Genomic DNA, 20,123 nt, shown 5'->3' on the forward strand with positions numbered 1-20,123 from the left:
TTCTTTCCTCTCTGAGGACTCAGAGATGGGGTGTATTCAGAGCCTCCAGGGCTGATTCCGAGCTTAGGACGTTAGGGCATTAAGGCATGTGAGGGTGTGGCTTAAGTGAACTGGCATTTCCACCAGCGAGGCACTGCTAGTCCAGAGAAAGAACCCTCTAGGCTCAGGCTGGAGACAGTGCCCTCCAGCTGTGGAGGCAGCCAAGGCCCTGCGCTGCCCCCTGGTGGCATCACGTGAAGGAGGGCAGGGTGCTCAGCTACTGGAGCTCAACCCTTTCCACTACTTACAGCTGGAAGGCTGAGGGCCAGAGAAGGACAGGGTTCCACCCAAGGTCAATGGACAGTGGAGGCAAGGCAAAGCCAGGCTCCGTGGGCCTCTCTCCCACCCACTGCACCCCACCTTCTGCCCATCCAGGCTTAGCAAAAGCACCAGACTCAGAAAAACTACGAGCTGAGAGAACAACTCCAAATTATCTTTTATTTATACAAAAAGGGCATATTTAGCAAAAGACACACTGAGAAAAGAGTCGCCATGGCCCAGGAGACAGGGCAGGGAGGCGACAGGCCTTCTGAGGCCCTGCTGGGGAGAAGGGGTCTGGGAAAAGTGGTGAGAAGTCCTGGGTAAGTGCTGAGTGGTGGGGGCCACAGAAAGGAGAAAGTTCCAGTCGGATCAACACTGTTGGCAGGTCACGGATGGGATTCACAGTGACCTCGCTGCTAACTCTTTAGGGGGTTTCCAGTTAGTGCTGCCGACTGGAGTGAGAGCCGCCCACTGGTTCCTGGAGGGCACCCACCAAAGGACACAGGACAGGAAGCCCAGGATGGGAAGTGCAACTCGGGGTGAAGGCCAGGGAGAAGCAGGTGCTCTGCAGTGGCCAGGAAAGGTCCAGATGCTGAGGCGGAGTCGAGTCCTGTTACGTGCGGGCGTTCCGCTCTGTCTCTGCCAGGCACTCTCTGACTAGGGCCCGGGCATGGATGATGCCTGGGGTGTGGATGCGGAAGTAACATACAGGATCTCAGCGACCCTCCACAGTCCCAAGTTCACCCGCCAGTGGAAAACACCCTCCCTCTCCACCCCCTTTCCTTTCAGTAAAAGGAACTACAGTCTAATGAGGGGCTGGATGAGATTAGAGGTTTAGAGGTTAATCCTCAAATTTGCCCTGTTGAAATACAAACTCCCTGGTCCTTCCCTGGAAATTAACTCAATGTCAATTCAATTTAAAACGCCTCTCTGGGGGACTTCCCTGGTGGTCCAGTGGTTAAGACTCCACGCTCCAAATGCAGGGGGCATGGGTTCGATCTCTGGTCGGGGAACTAAGAGATCCCGCATGCTGCATGGTGTGGCCAAGAAAACACAAAAAACAAACCAAAAAACCCCGCCTCTCTGGATAGTGATCCTGGCCCTAGTCTAGGCTTGGCTCAGGTGGCCTCCAGATGTCTTTCCTTCCCTACCTAGAGAAGGATTGTCCAGTGTTTGTCTCCGGGCAGGGGTGGTGGGCCTGGCCTCACTTACCTCTCTTCAGGCGCTCCATGGCGCTCTTGCTACCAGCATAGGTGGGCCGGATCTCTTTGCCCATCTCCTCTATGACCGACAGCAGGTCGGTGTAAGTGCTCTGGGAGCCCTGGGCGCCAGGTGGTTTCATTGCCTATGTCAAGAGAACAGGGCAGTGAGCTCAGGCCAAGAAGGGGCTCCCAGTCCCCATCCATAGGCAATCCCTCGGCTCCACTCACCTGCACATAGCCCATGGAGGGCGGTCCAAAGTCGTTAAACAGTGGTCTGAAAGGGGCAGCGGCTCCTGGCACCGAGCCCGACGGCGATGGGACACTTCCGGCTGCAACATGCGCCAGTAAGAGGTCAGCGCGGGGCAGGGACGCCTCGCCCCGACGTTCCAAGCCCTGGACCAGATTCGCCCGATTCCCTCCAAAGGGCTTCATTCCAGGCTGCTAAACTTCAGGACAAACCCCTCCCCCTGCGCTTCACCAACAAGCCCTTACGTGACCACGCCCACTTCACAGGCCAGCGAACTGAGGCTCAGCGAGGGTAGGCGGCAGGCCCAGTATTGCAGAACTCAGGCCGTCTTCTCTTCGAGACCTCGACCGCCCGGGCAGGCAAGCAGGGGTGGAGCTGGATCCTCACCTGTAGGGACCGGGGTGCCGGGCCCAGGGGTGCTGGAGCCGGGGGTGCTGCTGGGGGCGGGGGCGATGGGTTTGTAGGACATCCCCAACTCCTGGGTGCGGCAGACGCCGGCCGGCCGCTCCTCCCCGGTTGGCTGCCTGGCCGCTCAGCCGCCCTCTGATTGGCAAGCCGGCAGCACGCCCCTGGTAAATAGAGCTCAGGCCGGAAGGGCGGGCGGGCACGAACGCTCCTTCACTCCCGATTGGCGTGCGGAGATGTCACTCGGGCCTTCTCATTGGCCGAGACCGGCCCCAACAGGCCGCAACCGCTGCTGATTGGTGTCCGCCTTCCGGACCTCGCACCTGTCTGCTTCGGATTGGGCGGTGGCCGACGCCCTCCGCAATTGGCGAGTTCGCGGCCCGGGCCGGCGCGCTCTCAATCCGATTAGTCCCAAAGCCCGAGAGGCGGGGCCTCGGAAGCCTGGACCTGGGTCTGGTACGCCGCGGTTTGCGCCGAGCCGGGCTTCCCGGGCTCGGGTGCCGCCCTCGCGCCTCACTCACGTTGCTTCGTACGTCAGCTTCCCGCTGCCCGGTCCCGGTCCAGCTGGGCTGCTGTCGCCGGCGCCGCCGCCGTCGCCGCCGCGCGCGCGCGCGCGCGCCTTCCCTCAGCTCTGGGTGCCGGAGGACGCAGGGCTTTGACGTTCCCAACCCTGCGCCCCACCCCGTGCGCTTTTACGTCACCTTTCACCGGTTCAGCAACCTGTCCTCGATCGGCGCATGCGCCCTCATGAGGCCTCCGTTTGTTCCCATGGCAACGGGTCCGTCACCAACGCCGTTGATGCGCCTTTTCCTCCCAATTGCCTGGACCTCGGGTCTAGGCTGGTGTGAGGTCCAAGGGCGACCTCAAAGACTCCTCAACCTGCACCCCACCCCCCACCCCCCAAGGCCTCACGCCGGTGCCTCATAATGACAATAGCAGGAACAGCTAACCTTGAATACTTAACTGCATGCCGGGCCCTGTACCATGCGCCGTCCTGGCTCATGGACTACAGCACCATCTGGAGTCAGACTGACTGTTCGAATGTCACACCACCTCAGCTAGCGATTTGCCCTTGGGCAAGTTACCTCAATAGGCCTCAGCTTCCCCGTCTGTAAAATGGAGACGCTAATAATAACTATCTCTTAGGGTTGTTATGTGGATTAAGTGAATATTCATAAAATGCTTACTGTTTCATTCTCCTCTTTCCTATCCATTTCTCCACCCAGACCCCTCACCTCAAATCTCATTCCTCACAACTCTAGACCTTAGACTGTCCTCCAAACACTAATCCTTTTTCCCAAGCTACTTCTCAAAACCTCTCTGGCCTTGTGTATCTATCATGCCCCCAGGTCGGTAGATTTTCCTCATCCCCAGGACATTTATTTATTCATTCACCCAACAAACATTTTCTGACTCCATCCTCCATCTCAGGCCTTGTGCTGGACACTGATATGGAAATGAACTGGCCGTGGCTTCTGTCCTCAAGGAGCTCCTAGTCTCAAGGAGAGGCAGGCAGGGAAGCAAAGCCACACAAGAGAGTAAGACAATGTGGAGACTGGGACAGGGCGCATTGGAATTTAGAGGAAGGGGCCTTCCTTGTGACATCACAGAAATTTTCCCAGAGGAGGTGGCATTCAATAGGTGAATGGACAAATAAACTGTGATGTTTCCATACAATGCACTATTATTCAGCAATAAAAGGAAATATTTAGCCATGAAAAGACACAGGCATATTGCTAAGTGAAAGAAGCCAATCTGAAAAAGCCACATACTGTATGATTCCAATGGTACGACATCCTGGAAAAGGAAAACTTATACAGAAGGTAAACAAAGTACTGGTTGCCGGGGGCTGGTGAGGGGTAAAATTGGATAGGTGAAGCATAGGGGATTTTTTTAGGGCAGTAAAACGGTTCTGTATTATACTGTTATGGTAAATACAAGACGTTAAGCATTTGTCAAAGAGTGAGCTTCAATCACGAACATTTTTTAATGATTTAAAAAATCATTTAGGAGGTCAGGGGATCCCAAGATGGAATGCAGAATATGACAAAAGAATCAAACTGTATCACAAATGTATGAAACAGCTTCAGTGAAGGGAGTGGGGGAATAAGGTGCTAGTCTGAAAATGAGTGGTGTCTGTAAGAAAAAGGCAAAAAGCACTGCACATAGGCACTGGACCCTAGCTGATGACGTGGTTTCCCATGGGAGTATGGGTTAACAATTCGGAAACCACTACACATGTACACTGGAATCAAAAATTATGTCAGTGTAGAATGGGTGATTTCTCACTGTTGGAATGAGAAGTTACAGGTAAGTGAGTAGGAGGAGGAGGAGGCTAGAATGAGCCATGTGGTAATGGATTGGAGTTGGAGGTATCAATAGGAACTCATGTTTAGCTTGATATAAATACAGTTGTTTACATACAGAAATATTTTAAAATTTCTATGTTCACAGGTTAGTGTACATACATATCTCATCACTCTATCAGCTGAGAGGGTCTAGAAGCAAGCTTGCACCCAGATCTTGGTTTTGAATACCATTCTCCAATAAAATGAAGCAGGTTCCTTGGAGAAATGGCAGATTCTAGGACTGGGGCAGGAAATGTACAAGATGATTCTGGAGCATCTAGTAGTGCCAGAAAGTAAGAAAATGCTAAAATGAAACAAAACCCCCCACTATAATGACGGTATGTCAGAGGGACACAGGAGCCAACTGAAAGAGCTCCCAATGGCCAAAGGTAGAGCAATTTGAGCAAGAAAATAAAAAAAATAGTACTGGATTATAACTTGTATAAAATAAATATCTATGAGTCCATATTGATGTAAAAATGATTGTGCAAATAAATAAATGGAGAAGAGACAAACTTCCTGGACAGAAGAATTTCAAGTAATTTATGTAGAAACTCAGCCCTTAATGAGGTGAATTATAATGCTCCACCCCCCCTTAAGCGCGGGCTGTGTATAGTGACTTCCTTCCAGAGTATAGTATGTAACAGGAGAAAGAAAAATAGTCATCTTACAGTACAGAAACCTGACAAACACTACCTTAAGCCAGGTGATCAAGGTCAACATCATCAGTGATGTCATGTTGATAGCATGCACCCTTCATATGTTGGGATGAGAACCCCATTCTAATCGTGAGAAAAACATCAGAAAACTCCCAATTTAGGGACATTCTATAAAATGCCTGACTGGTCCCCCTCAAAACTGTCAAGAGGGACATCCCTGGTGGCGCAGTGGTTAAGAATCCGCCTGCCAGTGTAGGGGACACAAGTTTGAGCCCTGGTCCAGGAAGATCCCACATGCCGCAGAGCAACTAAGCCCGTGTGCCACAACTACTGAGCCTACTCTCTAGAGCCTGCGAACCACAACTACCGAGCCCGCGTGCCACAACTACTGAAACCCGCGCACCTAGAGCCCATGCTCTGCAACAAGAGAAGCCACGGCAATTAGAAGCCTGCGCACCGCATCGAAGAGTAGCCCCCACTCGCCGCAAGTAGAAAAAGCCCGTGCGCAGTAACGAAGACCTAACGCAGCCATAAATAAATAAACAAATAAACAAATACATAAAAATTTTTTTAAAACTGTGAAGATAATTTTAAAAAACAAGGAAATTCTGTAAAACCATCATGACCAAGAGAAGCCTAAGGAGACGTGATGCCTAATGTAACATGGTGTCCTGGATGGCACTCTGGAACAGAACAAGGGAAAAAGTGACAAAATCTGCATAAAATGTGGACTTCAGTTAATGTGCCAGTATTAGTTCATCAGCAGTGACAAAGGTACCATTCTGACGTAAGATGTTAATAGAGTGTCGTGGTTAATTTTGTGTGTCAACCTGACTGAGTCATGCGGTGCCCAGACCTTCAGTCAAACATTATTCTGGGTGTGTCTGTGAGGGTGTATCTGGATGAGAGTAACATCCATTGGATCTGTGAACTAAGTAAAGCAGACGGCTCTTCCCAATGTGAGTTGAAGATCTGAATGGAAAAAAAAAAGGCTGAGTGAGAGGGAATTTTTCCTGTCTGACCTTTGAGCGGGGTCATCAGTCTTCTTCTGCTCTCAGACTGGAACTTACAACCTTGACTTTTCTGATTCTTGGGCCTTCGGGCTTGGGCTGGAACTGTATCACTAGGTCTCCTGTGTCACCAGCTTGCTGAACGCAGATCTGGGGACTGCTCTGTGCCCATAATTACCCAAGCCAATTCCTTACAATAAATATCTTCACACACACACCCACACACACACACACACACACGCACACACACACACCCCTCCTATTGGTTCTGTTTCTCTGGAGAACCTTGACTAACACATAGGAGAAGCTCGGTGTGGGGTATTTAGGAGCTCCCTGTCCAATCTTCAAAATACTTCTGTAAACCTAGAACTACTCTAAAATAAAATAAGTGGATGTAATATCTTTTTTTTTTTTTTTTTCAAATCTAGACAGTGGCCTATTTTTGTATGGCCGTCGAGCTGAGTTTTTCTATTTTTTTTTAAATTGTATTTTTTTAATATATATACTTATTTATTTATTATTTATTTTTGGTTGCGTTGGGTCTTCATTTCTGTGCGAGGGCTTTCTCTAGTTGTGGCAAGCGGGGGCCACTCTTCATCGCTGTGCGCGGGCCTCTCACTATCGCGGCCTCTCTTGTTGCGGAGCACAGGCTCCAGACGCGCAGGCTCAGTAGTTGTGGCTCACGGGCCTAGTTGCTCCATGGCATGTGGGATCTTCCCAGACCAGGGCTCGAACCCGTGTCCCCTGCATTGGCAGGCAGATTCTCAACCACTGCGCCACCAGGGAAGCCCTGGATGTAATATCTTTATCTGGGTGATGGTTACCCGGGTGCATACACATGTAAAAATCCACTGAGCTGTACATTCGTACACGTTACTGAATATATATTATACTCCAACTATTTAAAGTGTACATAAGGTTAAAATCTCAATTGACAGCTTCTCTTGGAAAACCAGAAGATCCCGTAGCTCTGGCCTGCTCCAGCTGGCAACAGTCAGTGGAGTTGGGTGGCAGGTGCCCCCTTTAGGCGGGGAAGGGGCTCTTGGCTTGCACAGTCGCTGCCTGCTTCCTGTTCCTCCCAGCTCTGGTGCCTGCTCCAGCTGTGTCTGTTTGGAACTTCTGAGCTAACAGCCTTTTTGGGGTGGGAGGGCACGTGTGAGATTTGGGGGAGCTGTGGGCACTTCTGATGCCAACAGACACATGGCAGCCAATTTAGGCCATCCCCCCGGCCATCCCCCCAACCTTCCCCCCTCCCTTGCTCCAGGCACAGGGCCTGACAAGCTGGGGCCAGTGGGAGGGTGACCTTGAGCCGGCTCTGGTCTTTCCCTGGCACCTGTCCATCACTCTCCCCAGCCCCTGCAGAGGGGACAGACCTCTCAGGCAGCAATGCCATCTGTGCCAGCCAGTGGAGGGTGGTGGGAGGGAGTGTGGGCCATGGCTCCCAGACAAGCTGCGGGGCTGGGGCAACTCCTCCTCAGCCCCAAGCCTGCCAGACTGGCAGGAGAGATCACCCAACTGAGGATTAAGCATTAATTGTGATCTGCCAGGCAAGTGGTGCTGAGGCTGCGGCAGCCAGCCCTGGCACCTCGGGGTCCAAGCTCCAGGCTGAGCTGAGTGCTGGTGGTTGCCTGCCTGCTCTGTCTCAAGGCCATCTTGTTGGCAGCAGCAATGGTGAGGACCAGGCACGGGCACGGAAAGCTCCTCCCCCTTCTTGACCTGGACGTCAAGCCCATCATCCCTCCCAGCAGGTGGGAACGGCGTCTGGTCAGGCAGTGCTTGAGGAGGCTGAGGCCTGTCCTGGGTCTACTCTGACCTGGAGGTGCCCTTTCTTGTTGGCACTGTGATTTTAGAGTCCCCAGGCCTGGGTGAAGTCCCACCTCTGCTTCATCCTAACCTGTGTGACTGTATGCCAGTTCCTCATCCTCCAGGAGCCTTCTGGTGCCAGGCAAAGGGGCCAGATCAGCCTGGGGGCAATGAGGGATCGTGGCCAATTTCTGTATAGAGTGTGACAACACGCAAATGGCATTTCAGAAAGAAAAATCTGACAGCACGCGCTGCATGGTCTGGAGGGGACAGATGGCAGTGGAGCTGCGTGACCTCTAGCAAGTCGCTGACACCCGGCCTCTGGGGTTCCTCAATATGGCACATGGGGTTACGAAGATCGTGGCAGGGTTGGAGTGAGGAGATGTGTCATTTGGTCTCCCCGGGAGGCAGACACTAAGCTGAAGTTAGGGATGCAAAAAAGAGGACGCACGGTGAAGCAGGATTGGGCAGATAGCTTCTGATTCGAGGCTGACCTGACCACACCTCGGCTAACCTGGAGGGGAGCTCGGAGCAGAGACCACCTCTGTGCTGGGGGCTGGTCAGTGGCTGGGGGCTCCCGGGAAGAGCGAGGCATCAGCCCTAAAGCTGACGCGTGCCCTGAAGAGGCCTGTCAGCTCACTCACTCCTCCCAGCCGGCCAGCAAGTTCTTTTTCGGAGGGAGCACCGAGAAGCACCCCTCTAAGAGGAAATGGGATGGAGCTTGGGAAAAGCTCTCAGGCCCGTGCTCCTCTCACATCATCCTGGATCCGGCAGGAGCCCTTCACAGGATGAGGGGCTACCGCGCACCCAGCTCTGGGAGAAGCAGGTTGGGTTTACTCATCCGGGGACGTTTCCCAACACTTGCTCTGGGCTGGGTGCAGGATCCGGGGAGGGCCCCTACCCACCCAAAGTTCACAGTCGAGGGGACTTCACTTTTGGGGGCCAAATACCTGCAGGGTGAACAAGTGAGTGGTGAAAGCTGCTCAAAGATGCTTTATTGTCAGAGAAACAGAGACGGGCAAGGGGGCTTAGTGGACGAGTGGGGGTGGGGGTGAGGGCAGGCAAGGGCGTTGCACACAGGCGGGGGCAGGGAGGAGAGGATGAGGGTCCCAGCTGGAGGCGAGGGGCTCCAGGAACACACTGGCAGGCAGTGGCTCTGGTGCCAAGTCCTGTCTGCTGCCTCCAGCTTCTGTACAGGCTCAGCGAGACATCATTCGCACAAACTCTGCCAGGACAAAGCCAACGTTTTCTGGTCTGCTCTCTGGACTCCCCAGGAGTGAGGCTAATATACTGGCCTTGAGGTGGGAGGGAGTGTGGTCAAGGCAGGACGTGCAAGGGAGTCCCCTGAATCTGGTAGGGAATAGGCCAGGAAGAGGGGCTTCGTCTTACAGGGAAAAAAACCAAATCTTGTAACTGAACCTATTTTCCTCTTTGCTTTGGCTGCTAGGAAGCTCAGGAACACTTTGGGGCCCACCTTGGAGAATTGCTACACACTGATTTTCCTTGGCTTCCTATTCTTATTTAATCCTGTTTTCCCTCTTTTGGGAATGAAGCATAGAGAAAGAGCTGGGTTCTGGGTAGGCTGCCTGCATTCAGATCTTGGCTCCATCCACTTCTTTTGCTAAGCACTCACGCTTCCCTAAGAACCGACTTTCTTCTCCTGCTTTTGGGGATAATAAGAGTTCCTTCCTCCTGGGTTCTCGTGATGATTACCTGGGAGAGGACATAGGCGTGCTTAGCACAGGGCCTGGCACACACGGATTAAGGCTCTTCCTCCGTTCCAACCCTCCCAGGGCGAGCGGTGCTGAGCTTGGTGAGCGGTAGACGGTACCTTCAAAGTCGACCAGACCGTCCCCGTTGAGGTCAATGTCACGGAGGATCTCGTCCACCTCCCGCTGGCTGAGCCGCTCCCCCAGCAGGGCCTTCAGGGCCGCCCGGAGTTCACCCAAGCTGATGCAGCCATCCCCGTTGGTGTCGAACTGTGGCGGCGTTGGTGGCGGCATCAGGTCACAGACCGAATCATTCATTCGCGCAGCCCCTCACTCACAGCAGACAAGCAGGCCCCGCCCCCTCCAGCCCCGGTGACCCCACCTCCCGGAAGGCGTCCCGCAGCTCCCGGACGCCAATCATGTCCGCGGTCTCCGCCAGCAGCTTGGGGCCCATCAGCTCCACAAAGTCGTCAAAGTCCACCTTCCCGCCACCTGGGGGCCACGCCCATCAGAGACCTGGGACCATTAGAGACCCCTGCCCAGCCCTGGCGTCCTCTGCCTTCTGTCCTCCCCTTCTGGCCTGTGTCCCTCTCCCCTGCCCCCCTAAATGGGCCTTTCCCTCCCTCTGGGTCTCACAGGCTGGGTCATCTGTGTCTCCTGAGGGCTTTCCTTAATTTTTCTGAAGAGTTCAGTTGGGTTCAAGTCCTGGCTCCCATGATCTGACTCTGTGACCTTAAGCAAGTCACTTAACCTTTCAGACACTCAGTGTGGAGAATTTCTACACACTGATTTTCCTTGGCTTTCTATTCTTATTTAATCCTGTTTTCCCTCTATTGGGAATGAAGCATAGAGAAAGAGCTGGGTTCTGGGTAGGCTGCCCGCATTCAGATCTTGGCTCCATCCACTTCCTTTGCTAAGCAACCACGCTTCCCTAAGAACTGACTTTCTTCTCCTTCTTATGGGGATAATAAGAGTTCTGTCCTCATCTAAAAAGTGGGCATGATGGTCCTTGACTCACCCACATCCTAGGGGATGGTGAGATTCTCTGGCGGCAGAGAGCTTGCCTTGAGAATGACCAAGGTCCCGAGCTCTGGGGGCCAACCTGTGTAGACACCTCTGTTCCCTGGGCTGCCCAGCTGCCCTGGCCATGGGCATGGCCTCTGGAGAACTGGGGGTGGGGCAGGTCTCAGGCACATACTGATTTGCTGTGAAATCTCGATGAGCTCCATCTCCGTGGGCATGTAGCCCAGTGTCCGCATGCAGGCTCCCAGCTCCCGGTAGCCGATGTAGCCGTCCCGGTCTCGGTCAAACTCCTGGAAGGCGGCCTGCAGCTCTGCCAGGCAGGGCAGAGTCAGTCCTTCCCCAACGTGCCCCTGGACCCCATCCTGGATTGGACCTTCTCCCCTTGGTCCAATCATTTCCTCTTTCTAAACACCCATTTCTCTTTGCTGCCTCAGGGCCTTTGTACATGCTATTCCTTTAATTCATTCTGCAAATACTTAAGGAACATCTGCTATGTGCCAAGTTCTGCTCTAGGTACTGGGAATATGGCAATGAAGAAAGAAAAAGAAAGAAAGAAAGAAAAAGAAAGAAAGGAAGAAAGAAAAAGGAAGGAAGGAAGGAAAGAGGAAGGAAGGAAGGAAAGGAAGGAAGGAAGGAAAGGAAGGAAGGAAGGAAGAGAGGGAGAAACAAATCCTTGACCTCATGGAGCTCACATTCTGGAACACTCTCCCCTCCTCTTTGGTCCTTAAGTAACCTACTCAAGGAGGTCTTCCCTCTCAGTTCAGTCCCCTCTGGCCCATTTGTTCACTTCCTTGAGAGCACTTAGCACCATTTGTACTTGTAGTTGACTTATTGACGTCTGTCTCCAGAGGACACAGGCCATATCTGTCCGGTTTGCCACGTTTCCCAGTGCTCAGCACTGGGCCAGGCACACAGTGGGCGCCAGGAAGTGTTCGCTGAATGAACAGGGGACTGTGACCCACCTGGCAAGTGGGACCAGGGAACTGACAGCTGGGGGTTCTCTCAACCCCTCCCAGCTCAGTCTTGTCCCCATATTCTCGCACGGATCCCCTGTGGCCTTCTTGCTCCTAGTTCCTCCTGGAGCCTGCTCAGGCCCCCACCCAATGCCCCGCACTCCGGAAATTCCAGTTCTTTCCCCAACCCTTTACCTTCAATCTCCTCTGGCCGCAGCTCCCGGTCCTGAGGGGACACAGAGGGGTTAAGAATTCCCTGGACCCCCCCAGGCACCTGCATCCCTTCCTTCTTGTCCTTTGGGGCCCCCTACAGCACGCAGGCACAGGGCCAGCAGTGACACTGCTCCGACCCACTCCTCCCACCATTCCTGGTGATGGGCCTGGGCACCTGGCCCCTCTTCCCTGTCCCCCATGCCCACCCTCCTCTAGGGCCGGAGCTCCATTAGCCAGAGATGGATCTGGGGTTGGGCAGAACCTTGGGCTTGGCCATGGGGGCCTCAGTGTCAGCATATGTCTCTCTTGTTCTCTCTGTCCCTCTCCTGGGATCCCTGTCCCCTCCCTGCCCATCCTCTTGGTGGCTGTCTCTGCCATTTCTCTGGATTGCTCTCTGCCCCCTCTTCTTTCTTTCCTGGCATGTTTCCCTGGGTCTCCCCCGTGTTTGACCCCGTGTCTGTTTCTCCACTCCTCTCTGCCCCTTACACCCCTGGATCTGTGTGCTTTGCTCTGAGATCCCCACTCAATCCTCTCCCTCCACTCAAGGAGAAGGTGGGCACGGGCGGCAGGCAGGTGGTGGCCGTACATACGAGCTGGGTGGCGGCGATGCTGGGCCGCAGGAAGACGCAGGCAGGCCCCACCAGGCTGCTGAGCACGGAGTAGCAGCCCTGGACACCCGACCCAGGGCTCCCCTGCTCCTCGGGGCTGGGGCCCAGGCCATGGCGGGACCCCCTTGGCGGAGAGCCAGGCGACTGCCAGCAGTCCTGCAGCAGAGCCGGCCATGAGCTGGGACACTGACCCCTCTCCCCACTCCCTCACCAGCCTCTCCCGTCGTTAGAACCCAGCACAGAACAGTGGACCCTCACCATCAACAACACTCTAGGCTGGAAGGGTCCACGCCTCACTGTTCAGGTGGGCAAACCGAGGCCCAGAAAAGGCAAGAGACTTGGCCACGGTCACTCAGAAAGCCAATGGCAGAGTGAGACCCTGAGCTCATGTGCTGAGTCTCCCAGGCCAGGACTGACTAGCAGAGGGCAAGGGTAGCAGCAGGGATGGGGCAGTTGAGTGGGCAGCTGGGGGGCCTGACGAGCTTTGGCAGGGGAGGCCCAGTGGCCTGCAGGAGCCAAGGCCAGGATGGGCCAGACTCTGGGCGCTGCCAGGGAAAATCTTGGTCTAGGGTGGTGGGAACCCACCCCTCTATCCTCCAGCTACGCTGTAACCCCAGCTCAGCCTCAGACAGGGCTCTGTCCCCCCGCCCAGAACCTTTCAGGGTCCAGCCAGCCTCCTGGCCTTGGCTTTCCCCCTTGACCCTCCTACCTTAGGCCCCCGGTGTCGGGGCCGCTTGGCACAGTTTCCCATGGGCCCTTGAACCATGCCAGGCCTGGAGTCCCGGGGGTAGCCCAGGGCTGGGCCTCAGCGGGTGCTGTGGGCTCCCACCAGCCCCCAGCTGCTCCCAGTGAGAGTCTGGGAGCTCTGCAGGGGATTTTCCTAGGGTTTTGTGGGGGAGATCGGGGGCGGGTGGGCAGGCGGGGAGCCCTGGGCACAGGGGCTTGGGTCCTAATCTGGGATTATCTCTGAGCATCTCTGCTGGTGAGCGGGGCCACTCGGGGCGTAAGGCCCCCCTGGAAGGCACAGCCTCCCCATGCTTACTCCCGAGGGTCTTCCAGACACCCCCTCTCCAGGACCATCTCCCCCCAACCACTACCCCTAATCTCTTCCAATCAGGAGAGATTTAATGTCTTCAGAAGCGGGGCCCGGACCTGCGAGGAGGAAACCAGGTGGCTTCTCTGCTAGAGAGGGCTGGGTCAGCTCTCTCCAGAATAGCAGACCCAGGAAGCCCCTGGCCCTCCCTGCCGGACCCTTGCTCTCACCTCAGACCATCCACCCAGCCAGCCTGCCCTCGGCACACCTGCCTGGACCTGCCCCCGGCCCCTTGTACTTGGGCAAGGAGCCGAGGGCAGCTGACTCTGGGCTCTGTGGGCTGGAAGCAGGCCTCAGTGAGGGCAGAGGTGGGGAGGGATGCCAGCCTCCCTCCTGGGCAGCTGAGTGACTGCTGACCCCTCCATCACTGTGCACGTCTGAGGTCCCCTCCCTGGGCTCAGCCCTGGGTTGGTCCAGAGGGCCCCGGTTGGGGTGTGGCGTCCCCACTGTCCCCTCACGGTCCCCCAGTTGAGGATGGCCCCATACCCCGGCCCCCTTTACCTGCCCGTAGGCGGCCTGCACCTGGATCTCCAGCTCCTGGAGGAGTGCCCGCCGTCTGGTGGCTGCTGGGCTGGCAGGGGCCCGGCTAGGCCCTGGAGTGCCCTCGGAGGGGCTGGGGTCCCCCGTGGGGAGGCTGCCATCTGCCGGGCCCTGGGGAGAGGCCATGGAGACAAGGGCTTGGCACCTCCTGCCGGCTGCGGGGCACCGCCCCACTCCGCTCTCCAGGGTCCTGTGGAAGGACAGCTTAGTGGGCAGCTGTGGTTGTGGTCCCCACAGGGTCCCTGCTACTCTTCTCCCAGTTCCTCGCTCCGCGGGCTGCTGGCCCCCAGGTCCTCCAAGGCTCCTGTCTTTCCTAGCTCCCCAGGCCCCTCACACAGCCCCTCCCTGAAATCCTAGCCTTCCCCTGAGCTGCCACCCTCACGCTGGCCACAGACTGCGCCCCGGGGCTCCTCCACATCACACCGGCCTCTCTGGTTCACGGGCTCTGCATCTCCCCACATCCTCTTCCACCTCTGATTCTGTGTTGTTCTCTGCCCGCTCTGCTCCGTGGGTGTCTCTCTGTGTCCGTCTCACCTGCACTCCCCTCTCCACCCCCTGCCCTCTGCTGACAATCTGTCCAGCTGTGTCTCTGTGGGTCTCTCTGCCCACTCATGCCCATCTCTTTGTCACTTCCCTCCCTCTGTTGTGTGAGACTATTTCTCACATTGGTCTGTCTTTCTGTCTGTCCATCCTTGCCCTTCCTATTCTCCCCACCATTCCCCTTCCCAGGATGGCTCCTGGATCCTGGAAAGACCATCCCACCCAAGCCCTGCCCCAGACCTCCCCCCTTCTCCCCACCCAGAGCCCCGGGGTACCTCTGCACCTCCCCACCTCCTGCCAGCACCTCCCACCTAGCTTGTGCCAACCTCTTAGGCCAAGCAGCCCGCAGTGGCCTCCTGTGCCCCTTGTTGTGCCCCTGGCCCACTCACCGCGCAGCTGCCTGCTCCTCACCTCCCCGAATGAGGTCAGTTGTCCTGCCCCGGCCCTGCTCCAGGCCCCTCATGATTTATTCACCTGCCCCCTGCATCAACCTTTGTCCAAGGGAACCAGATCCCACCAGGCACCTGCCACCTGAGCTGGTGGCTCTGGCCTCTTTCGGCCACTCATGGCCATCCATTCACGTATTTCTTTTGCAAACATCCGAGGTCTGCTGGGATCCAGCCCCGGGCCGGCTGCTGGGCCACATCACAGACCCCGTCTGCCCTGAAGGCCCTGCTCTCAGGCACATCTAATTCAGAAAAGGGCCAAGAGACAGCCTCCAAGTGCTTGGGGGCACAGACCCAGGCATCAGGAAGGCTTCATGGGGGAGAAGGGGGGATGGGGTGGCACTCTAGGCGTTGCCCACCAATGTTTAACTTGGCCCTGGGCAAGTGCCAGCAGCCCCGGCAGGGATCAGCTGTGAACGTGGAGTGTTCTGGGCGCCGGCATCCAGCAGGGTCTGTGGGTGGAGGCCCTCAGGAGAGAGGCAGGGGTGGTAGTCCCTGGAAAGGGTGATGGTGGCAAGAGGCTGGAGGAAACTTCAGAGACTCAGTCTTCAGCAAACGTTGGTGAAGCCCCTGCTGTGTGCCTTCCTGGGTGCTGGGAACCAGTCCCTGCCTCAGACTGGCCGTGGAGGAGCAAGGGCAGGGAAGGGCCCGACAGGCAGTCGAGAGGAGGAGCGTGGGGACCCTGCGGTGACCGGGGGCTGAGGAAGTGACCTGTGAGCCAAGGTCAGAGGGATGAAGGGAGTGACCACATGAAGACGGGTGGCCATGCAGGCAGAGGGAACGTCCTCCACAAAGCCCTGGGCAGGTCTGAGGATCTAAGGAAAGGCCAGGGTTGAGAGGCGAGGGGACGCCGGCCGGTGGTCTAGGGTGGGAAGGGCTCATTGTGAGCATTCACATTGATCATTTGGAGGCTCCGCTTCAGCATCCTTCAGCCCCTCTGCGCCCCGGGTCACGTCTCCTCCCGGAGGCCAGGAGTGCACTGCATTCCCGGAAACACTGCAAACATCCCTCAGAGACAGGAATGCTCCTGTTTTCTGCAAGGTCATAGAAAGGGCCTGCAGGCCTGGGTTCCCCCATGCATTTGCTGTGTGACCCTAGGCAAGGTATTTCACCTCTCTGAGCCTTAGTTTCCTTATCTGGAAAGTGGAGGTGGACCTAGTATCTGTCTCATGGTGCCTTTGTGAAAATTAAATGATAAAAGTCCTAGCAGGTTCCCAGCACATAAGAAGCGTTCAAAAAATGGTGGATGTCACATGTGATGAAAGATTCCACGTCTAAATAACCATCTAAGAAGGTGGGAAGTGTTGAGAAATGTGTGTCCCAAAGTATAAGCCAAAGGAGTGGGGACTATAATTGGTCAGGGTATAGTGGGTAGAAGTATTTTCAGTGAAGGAGCAAAGCCTTCGTGTCCAGCTCCAGTGTCCAGGATGACCAGGGGGATCAGTGGTGGACAAATGAGTGGATGGATGGTTGGGTGGATGGACGGTTGGGTGGATAGATGGGTGGTTGGATGGGTGGGAGGATGACTTGATGGATTGGTGTTTGAATGATTGGTGCTTGGAAGGATGGACGATTGAGTAGCTGGATGGATAGATGGACAGATGGATGGATGGATGGATGGATAGGTGATTTGACAGGCTAGTGGTTAAACGGTTGCATAGACAGATGGACAGTTGGCTGGATGGATAGGTGGGTGAATGAAAAGATGGATGGATAGACAAGTAGAGGATGATTGGGTAGGTAAATGAGCAGTAGGTGAGTAAATGGAAAGGTGGATGTCTTTTGTTCGTTTTTTTTTAAAATTTTTATTTATTTATGGCTGCGTTGGGTCTTCATTGCTGCTCACGGGCTTTCTCTAGTTGCGGTGAGCGGGGGCTAGTCTTCGTTGCAGTGCGCGGGCTTCTCCTTGCGGTGGCTTCTCTTGCTGCAGAGCATGGGCTCTAGGCGCGTGGGCTTCAGTAGTTGTGGCACGCGGGCTTCAGTATTTGTGGCTTGCGGGCTCTAGAGCGCAGGCTCAGTAGTTGTGGCGCACGGGCTTTGTTGCTCCGCGGCATGTGGGATCTTCCCGGACCAGGGCTCGAACCCGTGTCCCCTGCACTGGCAGGCGGATTCTTAACCATTGCGCCACCAGGGAAGTCCCGAGAGGTGGATGTTTTGATGGACTGCTGGTCTAATATTTGGTTGTTGGATGGCTGAATGATAGGGTAGATGGGTGTATGGTTGGACAGATAGATAGGTGGAGGTGGATAGATGGCTGGGTAGATGGACTGCTGGTGTAGGCCTTTATAGTCTTCATTCAAAGAGTCCATTAGGGTGGAGACCATATCTTATTTATTTCAGTGTCTCCTGTGATGTCCAGCCCACTCATTGCTGAGACACACTAATTGAGGTGTGAATAAAGACTTTTTCTTTATTCACCTATCCACCCAGGAAGTGGGGACTTCCCTGGCGGTCCAGTGGTTAGGACTCTGTGCTTCCAATGCAGGGGGCTCGGGTTCAATCCCTGGTCGGGGAACTAAGATCCCACACGCTGCACAGCACAGCCAAAAAAATAAATAAATAAAAATAAAAACAAAACCCAATAAGAATTTCTAAAAAAAAAAAGTGTCTATTTATCTCCTCCTACTCTGAGCTGAGCCGTGATTCCTCTGATGGCAAATGACATCTCCTTCTCTACCCCATTCCCTACAAGCCAAACCCAGGCTTGGCACCTGGTAAGCACCATACACAGATCCATATTGAGACACCACTTCACACTCACTAGGACAGCTAAAGTGAAAAAAGACAGACAATAACAGTTGTTGGTGAGGATGTGGAGAAGTTGGAACCTTCATATGCTGCTGTTGGGTTTATAAAATGGTGCAGCCACTTTGGAAAAGAGTTTGGCAGTTCCTCAGAATGAGTTACCATATGACTCAGCAACTTCAGTCCTCGGTATATACCCAAGGGAAGTGAAAACATCAGTTCACACGAAAATTTGTAGCAAATGTATATAGCAGTGTTGCTCATAGTCAAAAAATGAAACAATCCAAATGTTCATCAATGTATAAATGGGTAAGCAAAATGTGTATATCCAACCAATGGAATATTATTTGGCCATAAAAACGAATGATGTACTGACACGTGCTGCAACACAGATGAAGCTTGCAGACACTCTACTAAGTGAAAGCAGCCAGACACGAAAGGCCACATAGTGTATGATTCCATTTACATGAAATGTCCAGAAGAGGCAAATCCATAGTGACAGAATAGGTTAGTGGTTGTCAAGGGATGGGGGAGTGGGGATGAGGAGTGATGGCTAATGGGTACAGGGTTTCTTTTCGGGGTGATGAAAACGTTCTGGAATTAGTGGTGATGATTGCACAACACTGAATATACTAAAACCCACAGAATGTACCCTTTATAAGGGTGAATTTTATGTAGCAATAAAGCACTTATATATATTTTAAAACCCACCAAAGACAGGTGCTGATATGTCCATGGACTGGAGGTGGGGGTTGGCCACAGGGAGGTGCCTGCCCCCTTTGGTTTCTCAAGCTGTGCTTCTGGGCCCCTGAGGAGGAGGCCGTAGGGTGGCCACAGAGCTAGACCACAGGCTGGCCCGGTGGAGCCAGAGGGCTGTGGGTAAAAGCAGCCACTGAAACACCACAGCAGAGTGTCCAGCCAGCCTGGGGGACAGCTTGCCCAGGGGACCCGAGCATGATGGCTGGAGGGTGTGTGGGCTGGCAGGAGGCCGGCCCGCTGGATGGCAGGGTGTCTCCCACGCTCCCAGGTCTGTGATGCTTGTGCACAAAAGGAGCGCATGCGTGCTCCAGGCCAGAGCAAGTGACGGAAACTTTCTGAACCTTGGTGTCCTCTTCTGCATAATGGGAACAGGACTCCCTCCCTCCCTTCCTTCCCCCCTCCCAGGGTGTGATGGAGAGGACATGAAACCATTTATACAAAAGCTCTTTGTAAGCTGCTAAGTGCTGGGCAGATGTTACTCCAGCTGTGAGTCAGGGATAGATCCCGGCTCTTGGGCCACCTCCCCCATCCCCTCCCAGCCCCAGGCAGCTGTGGGCTCCAACGAGGCTCAGAGGTGCTCCTGATAAACTGCGTTTGGTGTTTTCCCATGATTGGGGTGGATGCTTCTGCACCTGGGAAGGACACCTTCCTCTTTCATCGTGGCTCTGACGGGAAAACCAGACTGAGACGGGCCAGGCTCAGTCAGGTCCCAGTTCCCAAGGAGGACCACCCCCGCCCCGCCCGCCCAGTACCAGGAAGGGCCAGCCAGGAGAACAGGGCTGTGGGTGCAGAGGGGCCCGCAGGGAGACAGGAACGGGCTCTGTCTGGAAGGACGCAGCCCTCCCAGGTCCAGGAGGCCCTGCTCATGCCAGCCTGTCTGTCTTTCCATCCGCCGTATCCCCAGGCTCAGTCTGTATTTGAAGAGTACAGAGCACTTCGACCCAGTCAAAAAACGGTTTGGAGACTACAAGGCCTTGCAGAAGAAAGAATGAGAGTTAAAAGTGAGGCCCCTGAAGCCGACCAGACCTGTTTACTAGCTGTGTGACCTTGGGAAAGTCACTCTGTGCTACAGTTCCCTCCTCTGTAGAATGGGATCTGAACAGGACCAAGTCTTAGGGTTGTAATATGTGTAAAGTTCTCAAGGCAGCCCTCAGTCCCTAAGGGTTTGCTATTATTATCAAGGAGAGAGGATGCGGAAATGGGTGTTTATTGAAATAGCATCCATTCAAGCAAAAAGCATTTATGGAGCACCTACTGTGTGTTGGTGCTGGTGTGCTCAGTCCTGGCCCTCTGGGGGCCCTGAGGATGCAGTGTGTTCGGGGGCGGTGAGCAGGTGTAGCGACTGTGTGCTGCTAATTGTGGGTGCCTCTTGTAAAGCCACTGCGCATCAGGCAGGGTGCACCGCTGCAGAGGGCAAGTGCGCCCCTCCGGCCCTGCTTCACCACACCCACACCTCACCCCGACCAAGATCCGCTCGTTGACTTGGCGGATTCCTGGGGTGGGGCGCGGGGTGGAGCAGG

The 20,123-nt window shown here is 54.9% G+C and overlaps 2 protein-coding genes across 4 annotated transcripts; both read right to left on the reverse strand.

Annotated features, from left to right (window-relative positions):
- Positions 1-451: 451 nt before the first annotated feature.
- CDK2AP2 (cyclin dependent kinase 2 associated protein 2) lies at positions 452-2,785 on the reverse strand. 3 transcript variants are annotated; one of them, XM_059932192.1, is made up of 4 exons: positions 2,137-2,785; positions 1,731-1,831; positions 1,513-1,645; positions 452-981 (listed from the first exon to the last, which is right to left on the reverse strand). In XM_059932192.1, the coding sequence occupies exons 1-4, from the start codon at positions 2,216-2,218 to the stop codon at positions 914-916; spliced, it is 384 nt and encodes a 127-aa protein (XP_059788175.1). In that variant the 5' UTR covers positions 2,219-2,785; the 3' UTR covers positions 452-913. The 3 variants fall into 3 exon arrangements, with proteins under 3 accessions (XP_059788175.1, XP_059788176.1, XP_059788174.1); XM_059932193.1 differs by lacking the exon at positions 2,137-2,785 and adding an exon at positions 1,995-2,120; XM_059932191.1 differs by lacking the exon at positions 2,137-2,785 and having other exon boundaries at positions 1,731-1,988.
- Positions 2,786-8,982: 6,197 nt separating this feature from the next.
- CABP2 (calcium binding protein 2) lies at positions 8,983-13,246 on the reverse strand. The gene is made up of 7 exons (XM_059932197.1): positions 13,190-13,246; positions 12,463-12,636; positions 11,855-11,885; positions 10,882-11,016; positions 10,066-10,175; positions 9,806-9,953; positions 8,983-9,199 (listed from the first exon to the last, which is right to left on the reverse strand). Exons 1-7 carry the CDS (start codon positions 13,244-13,246, stop codon positions 9,174-9,176), a joined length of 681 nt encoding a protein of 226 aa, XP_059788180.1. The 3' UTR covers positions 8,983-9,173.
- Between the last annotated feature and the right edge of the window lie 6,877 nt (positions 13,247-20,123).

Source organism: Balaenoptera ricei, chromosome 8 (assembly GCF_028023285.1).
Source record: "Balaenoptera ricei isolate mBalRic1 chromosome 8, mBalRic1.hap2, whole genome shotgun sequence".
NCBI lineage: Eukaryota > Metazoa > Chordata > Mammalia > Artiodactyla > Balaenopteridae > Balaenoptera > Balaenoptera ricei.